Source organism: Dermacentor silvarum, chromosome 4 (genome assembly GCF_013339745.2).
Source record: "Dermacentor silvarum isolate Dsil-2018 chromosome 4, BIME_Dsil_1.4, whole genome shotgun sequence".
NCBI classification, from domain to species: domain Eukaryota; kingdom Metazoa; phylum Arthropoda; class Arachnida; order Ixodida; family Ixodidae; genus Dermacentor; species Dermacentor silvarum.
The window spans coordinates 60,663,482-60,680,947 of record NC_051157.2 but is presented as its reverse complement, the minus strand read 5'-3'; the positions used below and the strand labels follow the sequence as shown (position 1 = coordinate 60,680,947).

The following is a 17,466-nucleotide window of genomic DNA, read 5'->3' as shown; positions in this document are numbered from 1 at the left end:
TAATCATTCCAGCGTAGAACTTCCCTTCTACTCTGTCGTCGTGATGAGGAGGCCGCGTTTACGGGGGTATTAGCCATTGCTTAAGAGAGTATGAGCCATTCATTGTCTCACGTAACGCACATATTTAGGTTTGAAGAAATTTTATGGAAATTCACCCAGAATGAATGCGCTCGTCATCGCCGTGCCGATTCTAGCGCAAGGGCTTCCGGAAGGGCTTCCGAAGCCCAGGCGAGACGTCAGCCAAGAACCGCGGACCCCGAGTTGTGGGAGCGCGATGATGAGGCCAAACGTCAGCGTCGTCTTGCTCTCCAGGAATCCGACAACGCTGATGCACGCCTCGACAACGCTAGCGCCAACTTTCCCGTTGCGACGGCCAGGTTTCAACGCCAGTTTCTCAACCCATACCTCGGAGCCAGCTGCAGTGCGTGTGACCAGTTGTGGTTCGAGTATACAACGTGGTACCCGTCTGTGCAATTCGTTCGGAGGAACCCCGAAGACACATGCAACAGGCTTCGCTTATCCCCTTTCCTCGACAGGAGAGGGCCTGATCTTTTTAATTATCGTTCGATTTAATTGTGAAAATAATTAACGCATATGTCCAAGGGATCTTCGGTTGAGGCGTCGTATCAGACTATATGGAGAATGTACTACACAGGTGCTCTTTGTCGCCGGTGATGATACAACAGTCAACAAATTAGTCTCGAGTTCCTCAAAAGCTGGTGGCAACAGAAGGGTTACACTATACACTGTGGTACCGAATACATCCGGCTTCAACTTCGCTGTGGATGATTGTTTTTGATCTTCGATTTATTTGTGACCCGCCGTGGTTGCTCAGTGACTATGGTGTTGGGCTGCTGAGCACGAGGTCGCGGGATCGAATCCCGGCCAAGGCGGCCGCATTTTAATGAGGGCGAAATGCGAAAACACCCGTGTACTTAGATTTAGGTGCATGTTAAAGAACCCCAGGTGGTCCAAATTTCCGGAGTCCCCCACTACGGCGTACCTCATAATCAAATCGTGGTTTTGGCACGTTAAACGCCATAATATAACCTTTTAATTTATTTGTGAAATGAATTAAAGCAGACGTCCAAGGGTGCATACAAGCGGTTATCGGGAAGATAAAGATGCCGTATAGACTATTGTAAGGGCCGCACCACCAATTTGGCAGCCCAAAATTTGGAAAAAAAATATTCGACGGAGAAACAATCGTGTCCGGTGTCCCGATGCCGCGCGTGAGCATCAGCGAATTTTCACGCGTTGCGTACTTCTGCTTACCGCTATTAGATGGCGAGAGCTGCACGTTGACCTCTGATGCAATGGTACAGTTAGGGTGTGCGTAAATTTGACCAAAAGGTTCGAATCCGTGTAAGGGCCGCACCTCATCAAAATTGAGAAAAAAAAATGGGGCCCTTGCACCAGTCTATATGGTAACACTTGACCGAATGTGTCATTTTGGACGTACAATAGCCCGATTTCGATCACAAAGCATGTCGGCGAGGAATAAACAAGAGCTACAAAAAAGTTTTAATAACGTTCAAATGAAGCACAACTTAAAAGGATCAAATAGTTTGTCTGAACTTCAATACCTATTAAATGGGGTATACTAGTAGCTGTGGCATTGGGAAATCCGCAGATACTTGCGCATACTGCATTGCAATTCAGCTTATATCCAGGACTGTTGAGAGAAATGTACAATACATATAAAAAGTTGTATCTGTCAGGGAACAGTGGCAGCGTATTAAATAGCGCTTGCGGTCATGGTAAATGAGTACAAAATAATCCCAGGGCTGCTGAGAGAAACCTACAATACATATAAAAAAGTTGTATCTGTCAGGGAACAGCGTCAGTGTATTAAATAGCGCTTGCGATCACGGTAAATGAATTCTAAGTAATCTGTGTCACAAGCGAAGTCAGAAACTAGAGTATAAGGTAGTGTATTCCTCCGAAAATCCATCACCTTCAGGTCCCCAGACCTCAGCTACGCAGCAAGTAACAGGCTCTCGCTGCGAGTAACAGTGAGGTGAAATAAATAAAAAAAAGAATGGTCCAACGAATAGTCCCGGAACCAGGGCCCTAAAAGCCCTGCCAGTCGAGTATTTCAAAGCCCTTTCGCCACCGACGCAAGCGCAGACGAAACGTGAGGGCACGGCATGCGCGAAGCGGCGGCACTCAGTCGTCATTGGCTGCTCTTCACGGTGGACGAGACCTGGTTGGCGTTCGAGTTGTACGCCATCACGGCCAGCGCGCTGCTGCCGGCGACGGAGAACGTGGACCAGTTGCAACACTGCAGGGAGCGGTTCTGCTGCTCCCGGTACAGGTCCACGCTGGTGGTAGGCACGTCCATGGCCCACTCCTGTGGCTCGGCCGACCCGAAAAGCAGGAACAGTAGGCCGCCCACGGCGTATACAGCGGCCGTGATGTAGAACACCGTCTTCCAGCTCTCCACATTGTTCTGCGGAAGGAAGCGCGAGAGTTTCGGAAATGCCTTTAGAGCTCCTTTCTATTGAAAACTTCGAAGAAGCGGCAGGCCGTTTTTGTGGATTTTTCTTGTGCGCCAATTGAGCGATTGCTCGAATTCAAAACCTAAGCTGTGCATGCTGGCCTCATGTGGAGAAGAAGGGCGGCAGATGAGTATTCGCACTCTGGAGTGAAGAAAGGAAAAGTTCGGCAGCTGTTGCACTCTTGTAACACAAGAAGGCGAAATCCTGCTGCACAATTGGTAATACATGAAATATACAATCGGGGCTAGTCTTCTTGCAAGACATAACGAGCCGCAATGGGAAGTACACGTGTGACACCAAGGCGACCACCTGAACACCACATATGAACACGTAACGGAGTACCTAAAGTGCAGCATGTTAGCGCAAGCACTAGGCCACACCTTTAGTGAACGAGATGGCTACGACGTAACGTGTGCAATCACGCACGCACTAGGCACACCTTTAATAAGCAAGAACCGTGGAGCAGCCGTGGCTTCAGGAAAGAGCGCTTGTCTCGCACCTCGGAGGCCCGGTTCGATTCCCTCTAGGACCTAAATGTCCCAAATTTTCGTTTCAAAGCCACTAATTTACTTTGCTTACAGGAACTTCCCCGAGAAATGTGACGTCAATCCGAGCATTTCTCGCGGTAAGGGCCATTTCTCGTCACGGCTCAGTTTCGTCAAGGTCACCGTCAAGGGCACGCCAAGGGCACCGTCAACATAGACACCTAAGGCTTTCGCCCTAGAGAGAGATAAATTACGCATACTTACATGGGTTTCGGTCAGGAACCCGACGACTTGAGGGGCTATTATTCCTGTCGTGTTTCCTATGCAGTTTGTGATCCCAAATAGAGTACCTATAGGCGGGAAGAAGCGAAAGGGGGACTTTCATTTGCGCCTGCGCCCATACGCCTTCAACACATCATCATGTCAGATGCGATAACATGGGTCAAGAGTTTCCAGCACTTCTGCATTCGATGACCGGTAATAATGAACTCCAGCTAATATTGTTTCATTTGCATGACAAGAAACAGTCGAACATCTATGAGGTATGTTTTTCTTTTTCTTTTTTTTTGTAATTGGAAATTATTTTTTTTTCTGAGTACGTCTGTTGACTTTCGGGCTTCTTAAGTCTCGACGTTCTTTTTACGTATAATGGTCAACACCAAAAAATCTTCTGGCACTAGCTGCATTCAATCTTGCACTCCATGTCAGTCATATCAGTGAGCACACTTGGAAATAGGGCGTTGATTTGACTAAAGAGTACCTACCGCTTCGCCTTTATATCTTAAAGCCTTGCCTAAAAGAAATGCAACATAGTCGCGCTATATCATTAACGCATCTCAGTAGCGATATGCCAGTAGTGTATTATGCACTAATTTATATCAGTAGCTGAGTTACACAGCAGACGCGAAACCCTGGCTCAGCAGCGAACTGCCTAGATATCTGCTACGTCGCAGTGAAAATGTTGCTTATGCATGCCTACCATACGTTAAGTCAGAGCTTTATTGTTTGACGTAGGAGCACAGGTGTGGCAACTTTGCTTTGGCCGTGTAGGCCATTGGACACTGATCACCAGCGGAACGGCAATATGTAGCGCGTACCTGCAAACGCAGGGGCCATGTCGATATGGGTGCAGTTGAAGCCCGAGTTTGCGAACGAGATGAGGGATATGGCCATCCAGAACCAGAGGACGGCCAGCATCCGCTCGCAGGGCGCCATGGTCACCGCTATCAGGCACAGCGCCGGTCCGAACGCCGCTGCTCGCGCACGCGGTAGAGTGTAAAAATGTGAAGCTGCAGTTTATAAATCTATGGGGTTTAAAAGTCTCTTAATTGCATAGTGGGTTCTGAGGGACGCGGCGGAAGGCTCAGGATTAATTACGACGAACTGGGGTTCTATAACGTGCACGTAAATTTAAGTACACCATCGTTTTTGCTTTTCGCCTGCATCGAAATCGCGTCCGCTGCGACAGGGAATCGATGTGAGTGATCATAGAGGGTGCTTGAAAGAACTGGGTAATAGTCGAAATGTTTGATGAATATCGTGATATTTGGAAGAGCACATGGCGTGATAACTGTGTACTGACACACAAAGCACTTCATCACTCTTTTACCATTCGTAATTTTTTATGAATGAAAAGCGTGATGATGAACGTTTGATTAAACTTGAGAATGGTTAATTAAGAGCGATAAAATAATTTACGAAATCGTGCGTGAATTTGTATCAAGTTAAAGGATTAATACATAAACTCTGAAGTCACTATTTTTGAGACGCCTATTAAGATCAAGTAATCGGTGGTACAGTATGCTGAGAAAATCGCAGTATTAACTTTTCATGAAAAAAAAAAATAAGAACGCGAGTTCGACTTATTAGTGCTTCCGAACTCAGTTTCACAGGAAATAATTTTCGCTTGAACTCTTATTTCTTCTTGCATTTTTGGAGATGCCATCAACCATTCTTTCTGCATTGTGCATGTCACCTAAGAGCTGTACTTAGTTCGCCCGTTGTTACTAATTATTGTTAACGTGATGAGAATATTTTGCCATTCCATTATTTTATAGAGGTGTTAAAAAGGTATTAGACCATTAGAGTTACAGAATGGATAAAAAGAGAAGGGAAGCGCAGTCGAGGACGGCAGAAAACTAGGTAGGGTGATGAAGTTAGGGAATTTGCAGGCGCAAGTTGGAATCAGCTAGCGCAAGACAGGGGTAATTGGAGATCACAGGGGGAGGCCCTCGTCCTGCAGTGGACATAAATATAGGCTGATGACGATGATGGAGGTTTTGTGACAGGCAGCAGCAGGACTTATGCAAGAAAGAAAACGCTTGATAAATATAATTATTTTTGAAGCTGGCTGTCATGCTGGTTGTTTGTTCATCTCCAAACCTGTCTGCGCAGCAATCCTTTAATGACGCATTTCGCCTTTGCACTCACCATAACGATTAGAAAACGATTTCGATCAAGAAAGCAACAACCTAATGCTCCGTCCGAGAGCTCCCTCGGTGTGTTTACTTCCTTGAAACGGGCTGGCGCCTTGCCGGCGACAGGTCTTAACAAGTTGTGGCCTATTCGGTAATGGGGAAATGGTTATATTTAGCAGTAGAGCATGGTACAGGCACGCGGAACTTAGGAGAGGTGGCGTCCTGATGGGACACGAGTGGTTTTTGGAGTAGGCATAAGTGCATTACCAAGACTTTCTCTCTGGATCAATGCACGGAACGCTTAAGTGCGGATCGCATTTCAGCAAAACGCACCTGCACGTGTCGCACGAATCGCTACCATACGATGATAATCGAAACACAGCAAGAACGTCGTGCTGATGCAGTTTAAAGATGCGGTCGTCTTTGGAGCTTTCGAGGGCGCACCCGGACCTTTTGATATGACGCCGGTGAGGCGGTGAATTCCGGCCAAAAGCAGCAACTGCTTGCTTTTGAATTGTACCAGCGTTTGGACAAAGGAGCAAGTGCTTTCAAGTTTCTGCCTCGAAAGCCAATGCGGCCTCGACGAAAGAGACTCCCCTTGTCGAAACGTCGGCTCCAGCGGCATCACTTAATTGTTCGATCACTGTTGATTGATCACTTCATGCATGTATCTCATACATGTGAAGATATGTCTTGTTTGGAGTCGTGAAAGGGGACTCACAAACGGAATCGCATATTTTCCGGATGGTGGTGACCGTAGCAACATTTCGCCGCCGGACGACGTCCGAGGTCCATCCGATGATCAGTGAGAGCACGGACAACGCCAGGTACGGAGCCCCGTTCAGGATTCCGTTCTGTAAACAACGGTTTTAATGTGTAGCGTTATTCAGAACATTCACCAGCGTTTGTGCTTGGGGGTGGACGCGAAATAAAGTGAACCGATCCCAGTGGCAGTGCAAAAAAAATGCCCTGAGGTGGCCGATCCTGATGGCGGGCCGCCTTTGTTGTTGCTGCTATGTGTATTGCTGCAAGGGTTTTAATGCCGTGTAAGTAGTACTGAAAGTTGGGCGAGTCGGTAGCTATTCATCATGATGAATTTTAATGCCGTGTACAACCGGGACCGATCCCGCAGACAATATAATAAAAGGCGTGTGTGGGTCGATCCTGATAATGCTTTTGCATGACATTCGCTCAGGTGTAGCATGGAGACCTGCCAGTATGTTGTACAAGTGTTCGGCACGTTATTGAACTGCGCTGTGGGAACGACCACTTCAAGAGATTAGCACTTCACGAGATTAGGACTCTGCTAAGCAGTCCCTGTTTCGCTTGCTATCTAACACTATACAGTGGCCATGACTGGAAAAGGTTCTGAAATTGCAAAAAAAAAAAAGAAAGAAAAAAAAAACAACCTAAACAGTGGTTCACTTCTCTCACATTGTCCTCTCCACCTTTCTTATAATGCCCAACTTCTCAAGGCTAATGTTTGTATTTAAGATATGTGCAATTAATAGAGATCCTACGTCGCGTACGACATAGCTGGTACAGTTCCCTATAAGTTCCAGAAGTGCTGCTGGGAAATGAAATACTACGAAAATTAACAGGTGATCCTCATCGGCATCTCTAAGCCAGGAACGCATGTCTCTCATGGCCTGTTTAGCTTTATCTAGCCTGCAGTCTACTTTTGTGGAGCGTGTTAGAAATTCTATACACTCCTTGTTGAACTAGCTTCAGTTTCTTGAACACATAGCTATTGTGAGATGCCGCTTGTTCGGAGTAGGTGTGCAAGCACCTGCGTAAGTCCAAAGCCGAGAATATTCTTGAGGTAGTTGGGAAGCTCGGTCATGAGCGTGTAGGAGCCGTAGGTGTGCGCCCACTGTGTGGCTGCCAGGGACCAGACAGCCGGAGACGTCAGCATAGCCTTCCAGGGAATCGGCATCATCTGCTCGCACCAGTCGCAATACGAAATTCAGCAAAGATTAATATTTTCATGGCATCTTGATTGCGATAACTAAAAGTTAAGTAAAGCAATGAAAGGGGCTACTTGGTGCACGTTAATGATTACGAACTTGAAACATAGCCAGAAAACCAACCCTGGCAAGGTGCCTGGATGTTTGAGTGCACGTGTGAGTCGTAACCGGCTGGGCGTGCTGAAATATCCGCCCTGCCACGCAACATAACGTGACCGGATGCCAAGTTTATGAAGCTTTTAAGTTGATAAGAACTACTCGCGATGGTCAGGTAGCCTTCGCTGGTGCCCTTCGCCAGAATTGACTGCCGCCGGTTCTCGTGGATCACTCTAGTGTACAAACTACTTTGAATACTGGTCCACGGGCCTAAGGCACAATTATTTTCATTTTTATGAAGCATTTGTCATTGGCCGCTGCTTGTTGTTAACCATTGTTAAACGCTTTGTGAAATAAGCCGCAAAATTAGGCTCTCTAATTAAATGTGTTCCTGGAACGTTGGATTGAACTTCCTAACGTTGCAAGGGCGAAATGATATCTGGATACTTTCTGCTGAATGTTTCCTGAAAAGCTGTTTTGCCTCGACCTTGGTTGCTTTTGTTCAGTTAGCCCAATGGTTAGTTGGTTCTTGGCGGGCGAGCAAGATTACCTGATCGCGTGACAAGCTTTATCTACCTTGAGTCTAGTGCGTTGTTGTAGGGCATGATGTCACTAATTACATCAACGTCCAAATTTGGATATCTATGCCCAAATATGGGCGCTGGTAGATCGCTTCTACAAATTCATAGTTACCCACGAGTTCCCATGTACTGCTCCGTTTGTTACCCTAGAGTTGGTGGGTGATGATCGAATTTTGAGTACGTGGTTTCGTTTCTATACATGTGTAATTGTGCTTGTCGTTTAGACATCGCCGTGCCCCATATGTCGGCTGCGCAGTGAATGGTGGGCACAGCTACATATAAACAGCGGTTGGAGCTTGGCGGTGACCACAGCTTTTTTTTTTTTTTTTCGTCTCAAGCTGGAAAACATGTTTTGTGTTTCTTTCTTAAGAGTGGAACGAGTAAAGTGAGACATAGTTGCCTAGTCTTCTGATTTTGAGTTCAGCTAATACTGTCTACAGCAAAGCGTGCACACGGAAAGCGTAAATAGGCGCCATAAAAAGAACTTCAGAGGCTGCATTCTCAAATCTGTTCATTCGTAGAAGCTGTTTGCAACTGACTGGTCGCCTTCGCTCAGTTGACGGCCTCCTGCTCTTACGAACATCACCAGCAAACGAACATTCTTTTTTATGTGTGTGAGTACCCGTCCCAATGTCCTGCAATGCCTGTGCGTTTCGTTTGTGCGTTATTGATACTTCGTATTATCATAGGTGTTTATTTCAATAACAGCGCATATCAGGTGTATCACTTTCGAGATTTATGGTGGCACAAATATGATAGTTAAATGAAACACAAATCCTGTGTTTCACAAAGATTCACAAACACAAACACAGATTTCACAAACACAGATTCCTGTGTGTTCAGAAATCCTAAAGTTTGGCAGGTGAACATTGCAATTTGCTTCATAAAACACAGGGACAACCATGTGGCAACGGATGTACGAGTCGTACCGCACAACTTTTGTTGTCACGTTCAAAGCTGTATACACTATAACTGTATGCTTACGACTGCTGATCCCTGCATGATGACGCTGCCGCCGGTGATGAACATCAGTTCGCCATGGCTGATCCTCGGATGCTCCACAGGTCTGTTGTGGATCATCAGGAACCACATGAGGCACCAGGCGCAACCGGTAAAACCTGGAGCGTTCGAGTCGAGAAAGAAATCGTGTGTGTTTCGCTTTGCATTAGTTTATTTTGCGATCATTTGATTGACTATTTGGTTGATTTACTCGCTACTTGATTTATAAATAGTGTATTCGTCCATCGTAAAATGAACAAGAAAAGCGAACTCACTGCAACTACTTGTTTATAGCAGTGCTGGAAACTGAAGATTTATGTACAGCTGCAGGTAGTAAGCATGCTATAGCATAGTAGGTATTAGAAGCTAGCTACCTCGTGTCACAAATAATGAGGAGCAACAATATTTGAAGAAAAGAGAGAGGAATACAACACGAGTGAGCCATATGGGAATCATAAAGGCGTTTATCTTCAGCGACTGCTGGCAGATTCGTGATGCGGAGAGAAGAGGAACCCAGTGGTGAGAGGGAGCCCACAGTGGTCGAGAACGAAGACGCACTGCACTTTGTTGCGCGCGAAAATGAACTGTTGCCCGTTGTCGACATGTCTGTTTGGTGCCTGAACGTGCAACGGTGCCATCAAAATGTTTTAGCAAGCCCATTGTCAAGCTCTTCAAACGTACTCAGAATAAAGAGAGTAAATAAATAAGCTAGCTTCGTCATCCATTTTCTTTTATTTGTCTGTCAATGTGAAGTGCATGCCACATGTTTCCGTAAGTTAAAAAAGTTCGTCGAGGAAGTTTCCAAACACCGAGTTTTGTTAAACAATCATGGGTGCTATTGGCGTTCCAGGAAGCAAAACCGTGTGTTAGACAAGAGGATTAAAAGGAAAAGAACGAGGCGCAGCACCAATGCTTCAGTCTGCTTATTTCCTGCGTGTCAACAATTATTCTCCAATTGCATTGAACGGCAACTGCATAATCCTTAAGCCATGAACCTCCGAGTGTATTGCGGAAGCATGCAGTGACAATTTCTAGAGGGCAAGCCAATGTGGGTGAACGCTGAAGTAAAGCTATCGAAGAGCCAAGCATAGTCGAAAAGTTGTTCTAAGAGAAGAAACATAACTGCCTCGATACTGGATAAAATTATATCACACATTGATACACGGCTGTAAGGTAAACGCGCATTGCAGGCCACCGGTTTTCACGGAGCTTATAGGGCTTCGTTATTCATAACGTTGAGACTTTGGTGCCAAAGTGTTTGCCACACGAGGCACCAACAGATTCAGATGCGCATCACTCGCGCACTCTAGGGACGACGTTCGCAGCCACCGTGCGCCATGCTCACCGAAGAGGTAGAAAGCGGACGGCCAGCCACCTAAGACCTCGGAGTCGCTCATGACGCCGGTCGAAGTCATGGCGACCACGGTGCCGGTGAAGGAGCCAGTGAACACGATGTTGGAGATGATGGTGCGCTCCGCCTTGGGCACCCACTGGGCCAGCATCGCCTGCATGGCTGGGAAGCAGCAGCTCTGCGCAGACGACGACACAGCGCGAGTTAAGCGAGGGGAACACTTTTTTAGAGCGAAGGTTTTATTGGATCTTCACTCCACTTTGGATGGCTGGCTGACTGGCCGAGTAAACTGGGCTGATCCAGGAGACAGTATAATGAAATTTGGTTGACTTGGTGGGCCAATTCTGATAGCAGTGCCCGACGTGTGTGCTGGCAAGAATTTTAATGTGGTCGTTAAAGTGGGCCGATCCTGGAAGCAGTGGAACGCTTCATAACGCGCACTCCTCGCAGAATTACCTAACAAAGCTAACTAGTAAGTTTCTCCAATGGCATATCTTACTAGGTCTACCGGGGAAGCTATCGCTTGATTGACAAAAATCCGCCAGTGGCTTCTGCCCAACTGTTTATCGTGTGTTCCGTATGATTCTGCATGCATCGGAGGGCGCTTCGCATATTACGCGTAATTCCACTTTACTGCTACATCACAAAACAGGTTAGTTTCGGTGAGTTGTATTAGAGGATGGTTTCTTTTTCACTCTTTTTTATTTTCTTCTTTTGCGTAAATCTATTCTTTCTTGTCTTGCACAAACGCAATCCAAACAAGTCAAATGAGTCACAGGAATATTGAGACTCGAATTGGTTAACAATGGACGAACAAGGCAAGCGTCAGCCTGGAGCCAAAGTTTCCACAAGTGGACTTGTCTTTGTCCGTGCAACGGTTGCTTTCGTGGCAGGGTTTATAAGGGTCCCTCTCGCCGAAGTGCGGGAAGTTGCCGAAACGTTGGCTTCGGGCTGATGTCTCTCTTGATCACCCACTGCCGTTCTAAATCTTCAAAAACATGCCCAATTACGCTTAAATTGACAGCATAATGCAATAACGCAGTGTTAATATGTCATGCGATGAACATAGGACAAAAATTTACAAGGCGCTGCAGTAGCGACTGGTGCATTGCTTGAGCTTCTCAGTGAAAACGACAGCACATGCTCGCGGGTTCGATCCCCAGTCGTACCGGTCGCATTTGGATGGGAGAGAAATGCAGAAACGTTCATTTACTTAAGATTTAGGCGCCCGTTGAAGGGAGCTAAAGTTGTTCCGGCGCTCTCAAGTACGGCGTCTCTCATAGGTTGAGAGTTACTTTGGGGCCTTAAGCAGACCTTAAATTAAAACCCCTGCCGTCTCCCTTTCTTTCCTCCTCGTCCTCCTCCTACTGGCACCTTAAGCCGCATGAATCCACGAATCAGTGAAAAGGACAAGCGCCGTTTTATCACTGAACTATAGGGCGATGAGCGTACCCCGGCGACGCCCATGAGAAATCGGACGAGCATGAGTGCCGTGTAGTGCAGTCTGGCGGCGGCGGGCGTGAGCAGCGTGAGCAGCGACGAGACCAAGATGCCGGAGCCCATCAGATGCTTGCCGCCGTATCGGTCGGCCAGCCGCCCGCCCGGGAACTGCAGCAGGATGTAGCCGTAGAAGAACGATGACAGCACCGAGCTCTTGGTCTGCTCGTCCCAGTCGAAGTCGCCCGTCTGCGTATCCGCCAGCCAATATATAATTAAACTTGCACCCCCATATAGAGATCGAACGAACGATGTACGTTGACGCTTCTCCGGTCTGTCATTTATGCTTGCCGGATCTGATAACAACACTACACCTAACATCTCTGAACGAAACTGGACAACAATTGCTATGGAAGCAAGGTTGATGGCTGTTCGAGGACGCATAACGTCGTAAAGCGGCACAGAGACTCCAGATTGATTTTAACTTCGTGGGTTTCTTTACTGCGCACGTAAATGTCGGTGCGGAAGCGTTCTTGCAATATCTTGAAAGATTCAGGGATGGAAAAGAAATTTAAATTGGCTCACTCAACTGTTGCTGACATTTACGTAATGCGAAGCATTCGCGATTTGTAGAGGATGGCTGCATGAATAATGTAAATGTTGCAGAGCGAACATATCCATTGGGCCTCAGTGGTGCCAAGTGACCCTAGTCAAACATAATTATATTGCACTTTCACCGGGATCGGCCCCCGAAAACGGCAAGATAAGCTCGCCAACCAAAAAGTGACTGGACTTGGAGAAGAATGCTTCGCATTAATGGGGTAGATTGACAGATACTGCGGCACGGCAGCAAAAAAAGTTCGAATACATTCTTGACGCATTTACTGGTGCCGGAGCTTGGGTGCGTTAACGATCTGCGCGTTTCAGTGAGTGCGCACCAGTTCCCTGGTCGAGGCGTTTCCCGCGCCGTCGAAGTTGCAGCCGGTGTCCGCGGTGCGGTTCCTGTCGCCTGTCATGCGCACCATGGCCACGATGGCGACGCTCAGGTTGAGCCGCTGCACGTACAGGTGCATCAGACCGAAGAAGCCCGCCACCGCGAACACGTAGCGAGCCGCCACGATGTCTGCGACGAAGATGGGATCACTTTTTGAGGCCGCAAAGTCGCCTCTTTTTCGCCCTCGTGTTTCAACTGTGACAGTTTCCATTATTTGAAAATGGGGGATTTTTAGCAAAAGACATTTTCCTTGCCGAAATTCATGACAGTGCGAGTCTTCAAAAAATTGGATAATCGCCAGACAGCTTTGTAATGAAGCAAGATTCAGTGATTAATCCTCAATAAATATATACTTCAACGATACATTGCGAAATTAAAGTTCGTAGGCACGTTCGAGGCATATTTCCGCTTAGTAGGAATCCCTAGGCCCCTACCTCTGGTTTCGCAACATATACGTTCCTAAAGGGTGGCCAAATGCAGTGGCGTTTGATATTTCTTTTTAATGCACTGTCGGAAGAAGCTACCTGCAACATAAATTCATTTAGTCCCTAAGTTTGGGGACTTGTATCTCGAGATCATGTTAATTTTGGGATTGCTCCTAAGTATACGTGTCAATGAACGCGAATGACCTTCAATTACAGATTTATAAGTGCGCACCGTAGTTAATTAAAAGTTAGTGCATGAAATTTAAATAATTTACAGAGCTCACGAGTACCGCCGAATTTCTTTTTTTTTCTCTAGTGTAATAAATGACTGCCAGCGAAAACTGTAATAAAGCTGTAATTTTGTGTGGAATCTCCTATCTATCACTGGAGCACCCCAGATTATTGCTTCTTAGTTTTTGTTTCGTGCTAATAGCTTTTTCCCTAGCGCGGTGTTAAGAGACCGGTAATGATGACACACGTCGCAAGGCGCAAGATAGGAGCGTCAGCCGCGGCGAAGGAGCGCCTCAAGTTGCCGCGATGTCGGAGCGCGGGTATTGCATTCCACGTTAATCTACCGGTTGCTCTGTCCGGCTTGAGTTTCCTAATGGGCGCTCATCCTTTTCCATGAGAGCCCTCACATGGCATCAGTCGATGCCGAGGGCCACCTCGACATCCGACGTAGCCATTAGACACCCGGTGCTCTTCTTGCATCGAGGTACTTTGCGAGTATCAACGCGTGCTGTTTTTTTTCCTCTCTTCTTGTTCCTAAGATGTTGCATAAGGTGCTGAGAAGAGACGTGTGTGACCGGGCTGGTTGGAAACCTATGGTAAGCAACAAAGCACTTAACGTAAACTCGCTTCTGTTTTTGCGACGTGGCAACGTGGCAGCTTGTTCGAAAATCGCGTGTGCGAGTGTATATACATTTGGGCCCTACTTTTAAATATTTCAGTTGGAAGTCAGTGCTAGTGTCCGTCTACTTCTTTGTGTTCTTCATCCGTAAGTGCGCTGTCCCTTACAATGCTGAGAAGGGAACAAGGCCATCTTAGATTGGACTGCGAAACGGATCACAGAAGAAGCGAACTTTGATGCTCGAAAGCCTTATTTATTGGCCACCGGATGCGGGTGCGGATGCTGAGTTTACACGCGCTATAATTATTTTTTTATACAGTGGCTTCAAGTGCAGTACTGTACATGAAATTACTCGAGTAGAGAATGTGCTCACACATGCTCAGTATACTAGTATGCGCTCTATGGTCTAGTGCTGAAAGGCGCACGTAGCTGAGGTATGTGAGCGTATGACCAAGCCCAGTTTTCCAGCAGATGATCTGCGGTCCTTGCAACATTTCATTTGTGTTTATTTCCGCTACTACTATTAAGCCAGTTTCAAGAATTATTCCAGGAGAATACTCCCTCCGAGAGTGCTTTACAAATTACAGTGTAGAGCGAAAAGTTCTTGTGGAGCCTCGTGGGAGGCCCCTTAATCATAAACCGGACTGTAGTACAGTGCCGGTATGCGGGTTCGGGTGACAAATCCTCTCGAGAAAGTCAGTCCACAAGCGAACTATGGATATCTCTTACCTGGTCGCGCTGTTGTAAAATATGGAGTAGTTTATTTACCATATCCTCTCTGCTATCCTCTCTCCCTGTACTTTTACTCCCCTACCTCTACCCCAACCGCCGTTCAGGTGACAGCAGTAATTTCCTTCCCCCCTTTTATTTATTTATTTATTTATTTATTTATTTATTTATTTATTTATTTATTTATTTATTTATTTATTTATTTATTTATTTATTTATTCATTCATTCATTCATTCATTTCAATACACAGTCAATTACAACTTACTACTAGGACATGTACGCAATTGGCGCCTTCCCGTTTTTTCTACCTACGTTTCCTGTGGCCGTGATAAAGTTTGCATTTTATGTGTAGTTTCCTAGTCCTCGTTTCTAGTGGTGCGCGAATAACATTTATCGTGATCAGAAGACAACTAAGCGAATTCCTTCCCAGCAGCATCACATCTATACATAATAGTAACCGCTTCACTGTATAGTAATATTATTTATGTATTTTTATTTCAGGCTGGTATGAAAAGCGTCTAACGCTGTGCTAAAGGGGCGATGATTCCACTCGCTTACGCAGCTATTTTTTTCCTTTAATTACACTTTGTTTTCATTAAAACTATTGTAGGTGTACTACGAGCGACGCCCACGGTACCGGCTTCTCGTAGTATATGGCGCTTTCTGCTGGATTAGTACTTAGTACTGCCCGACGAAGGTTGTGAGGACTCGCGTCAGACTTAGTGGTGCCGCCGAGAGCAACGAACACTTTCGTAAGAAGGTGCCAGAGAAATTTGAAGTAGTCCCTTTCGGGCACAGGAAAGTTGGGCTTAAACAACTCTTTCATCTCACAGGGCTACACCAGCACTAGGTGGACATCATACTAGAAGGCAGCGTATTGCCGTTGATCAACTAGAGCCGGGATAGTATGATATATTTCTTGTTCTAATCCTTTTGCTTGGCGAGCTTCGCCAGCGGTCCTTTGTTATAACGAGTCTCGGACCGTCATGAGCAGTGGATGGCAAAAAAGGAATAAAATCGAAGGAGAGAAATCGTGACGTTATTCCGTCGAGTGCTCTTTTACATACACTGTATTATCGCTGTGCGGGCTTACAACATTTTTTTTCGATTACAGATTTGTGTTGGGTCCCAAAGAACATGCGTACTAGAAAACCTTATGTATTATAAAGCTGAAATACAGAAAATATCAAACAAGGGGCTCCGCGAGGTGTCTTATTTCAGAGCCTTCTGCAAAACGTGTCCGTAAAGCCAACCCCCCACTCCCCCCCCCCCCCCCCCCCCCTGCTTAAAAAGAAAAATATTTTACTGGCGTTCCTGAAGCAGATGACCACACTAAAGAAACAAAGCAGCGCGCTCTCACCCGCCATACTTGGAATGGCTTGCATGTTGATAAGCGTTCAAAGTGGCGCTCTTCAACCGAGTACAGCTGTCCTGAAAAGAAACAAACACGCGATTACTCCCGATTTAATAGGGGCAAAAGAAATGCACCACGAATGCCCGCGAACGTACCAATGACTTAAGTGTGTGTGGAGTAATTGGAGGTCTTATATGCGTTCTCGGCCTTTGCGACGAGGCAACACTAACGTTTCCCAATTGCGTGGCACTGGAGTGGAAGCTACAGCACGCGTCTGAACATTCAGGGCCCGTATTTGTTTAAGAGTTTCCCAACGTAAGAGAGTCTTGTAAGAACAGGGGCCAGACAATCTTGATAGCGTACATAATATTGACGAAGGTGGTTGATCAGTGATGAAACATATTCAGGAACCAAAATCTTTCTGCATTAGGGACTTAGGCGCGTGAGTATGCAATACCCGTGGACCACGTGTCCTCGTGTTGTTATACAATGTGTTTACAGCGTCTAGAGCACTTATCTATAGTGAGAGGAAGCTCTGTCGCAGTGTGTGTTTGAGGCCGTCTATATAGTGGAGATCACTGGTTCGAGAATACTTCCTTCTCAGCAAGTGGTGCCGTCTTAGCAGACCGCCGCTATAGTTGCGCTGGCAGCGAAGACGACCACTTGGCGAGTGATATAGCATAGGTCACGGCAGTCGATAAGGCACCACTTAGCTTTGCAGGCGCAGAGTGCTGTTCCCGGTAAAAGAGGGCATCGAAAGCCACTGCTTGACAAAAACCACAAGTGTAGCGGTGACCAGCCCATTTGGAAAAGCATTCTTAAGGGACGTTGTCTCGAACCAGCGGCACCAGCGCGCTTGACCGAGCGCGCATGGAGGTTGTACTTTCAATTTTAGTACTGTAATAATCTCGCTGATGTCGCTGCTGTTGCGTAGAGAGATTAGCACCTATAGTAGCCGGCAGACGCACTTGCGTGTTGGTAATATCAGGACAGGCCCTGTATTCACAAAGCGCCTCGCGCCCTGTAATGGTTCGTCAGAACAAACTCCGGTCAGTTGGGGTATAGCGCACACATTATTAGCGATAGTGGCTGGTCAAGTGAAATCGCTTTTCACGGAAGACAGGGGTGAAACTGCGTCACAGGAAGAATGGCTGCTGCTGCTGCTGCAACAGCCTTAGTCCCTAGCACGCTCCGTGATGGACAAAACGATAAATACACTTACTATGCTTTGCCGTGCCTCGGCTTCAACTGGCACTGTCTTTGCGATGCCAAGTGCAGT

At 46.6% G+C, this 17,466-nt stretch overlaps 1 protein-coding gene across 1 annotated transcript; it reads right to left on the bottom strand.

Moving 5' to 3' along the window:
- Positions 1-1,834: 1,834 nt before the first annotated feature.
- LOC119448633 (putative inorganic phosphate cotransporter) lies at positions 1,835-12,078 on the bottom strand. The gene is made up of 7 exons (XM_049665642.1): positions 11,850-12,078; positions 10,392-10,575; positions 9,056-9,165; positions 7,193-7,342; positions 6,125-6,257; positions 4,084-4,239; positions 1,835-2,452 (listed from the first exon to the last, which is right to left on the bottom strand). Exons 1-7 carry the CDS (start codon positions 11,958-11,960, stop codon positions 1,911-1,913), a joined length of 1,386 nt encoding a protein of 461 aa, XP_049521599.1. The 5' UTR covers positions 11,961-12,078; the 3' UTR covers positions 1,835-1,910.
- Positions 12,079-17,466: the final 5,388 nt, after the last annotated feature.

What these genes read in the sequence shown, in the direction of transcription:
- LOC119448633 (XM_049665642.1), bottom strand. Translation starts at nt 11,960, where the DNA reads ATGGGCTCCGGCATCTTGGTCTCGTCGCTGCTCACGCTGCTCACGCCC. An exon ending in TTCTCATGGGCGTCGCCGGG is followed by an intron (nt 10,576 to 11,849) that starts GTACGCTCATCG and finishes TCGTCTGCGCAG; the next exon opens with AGCTGCTGCTTCCCAGCCAT. An exon ending in GAAAATATGCGATTCCGTTT is followed by an intron (nt 4,240 to 6,124) that starts GTGAGTCCCCTT and finishes GTGCGCGAGCAG; the next exon opens with CGGCGTTCGGACCGGCGCTG.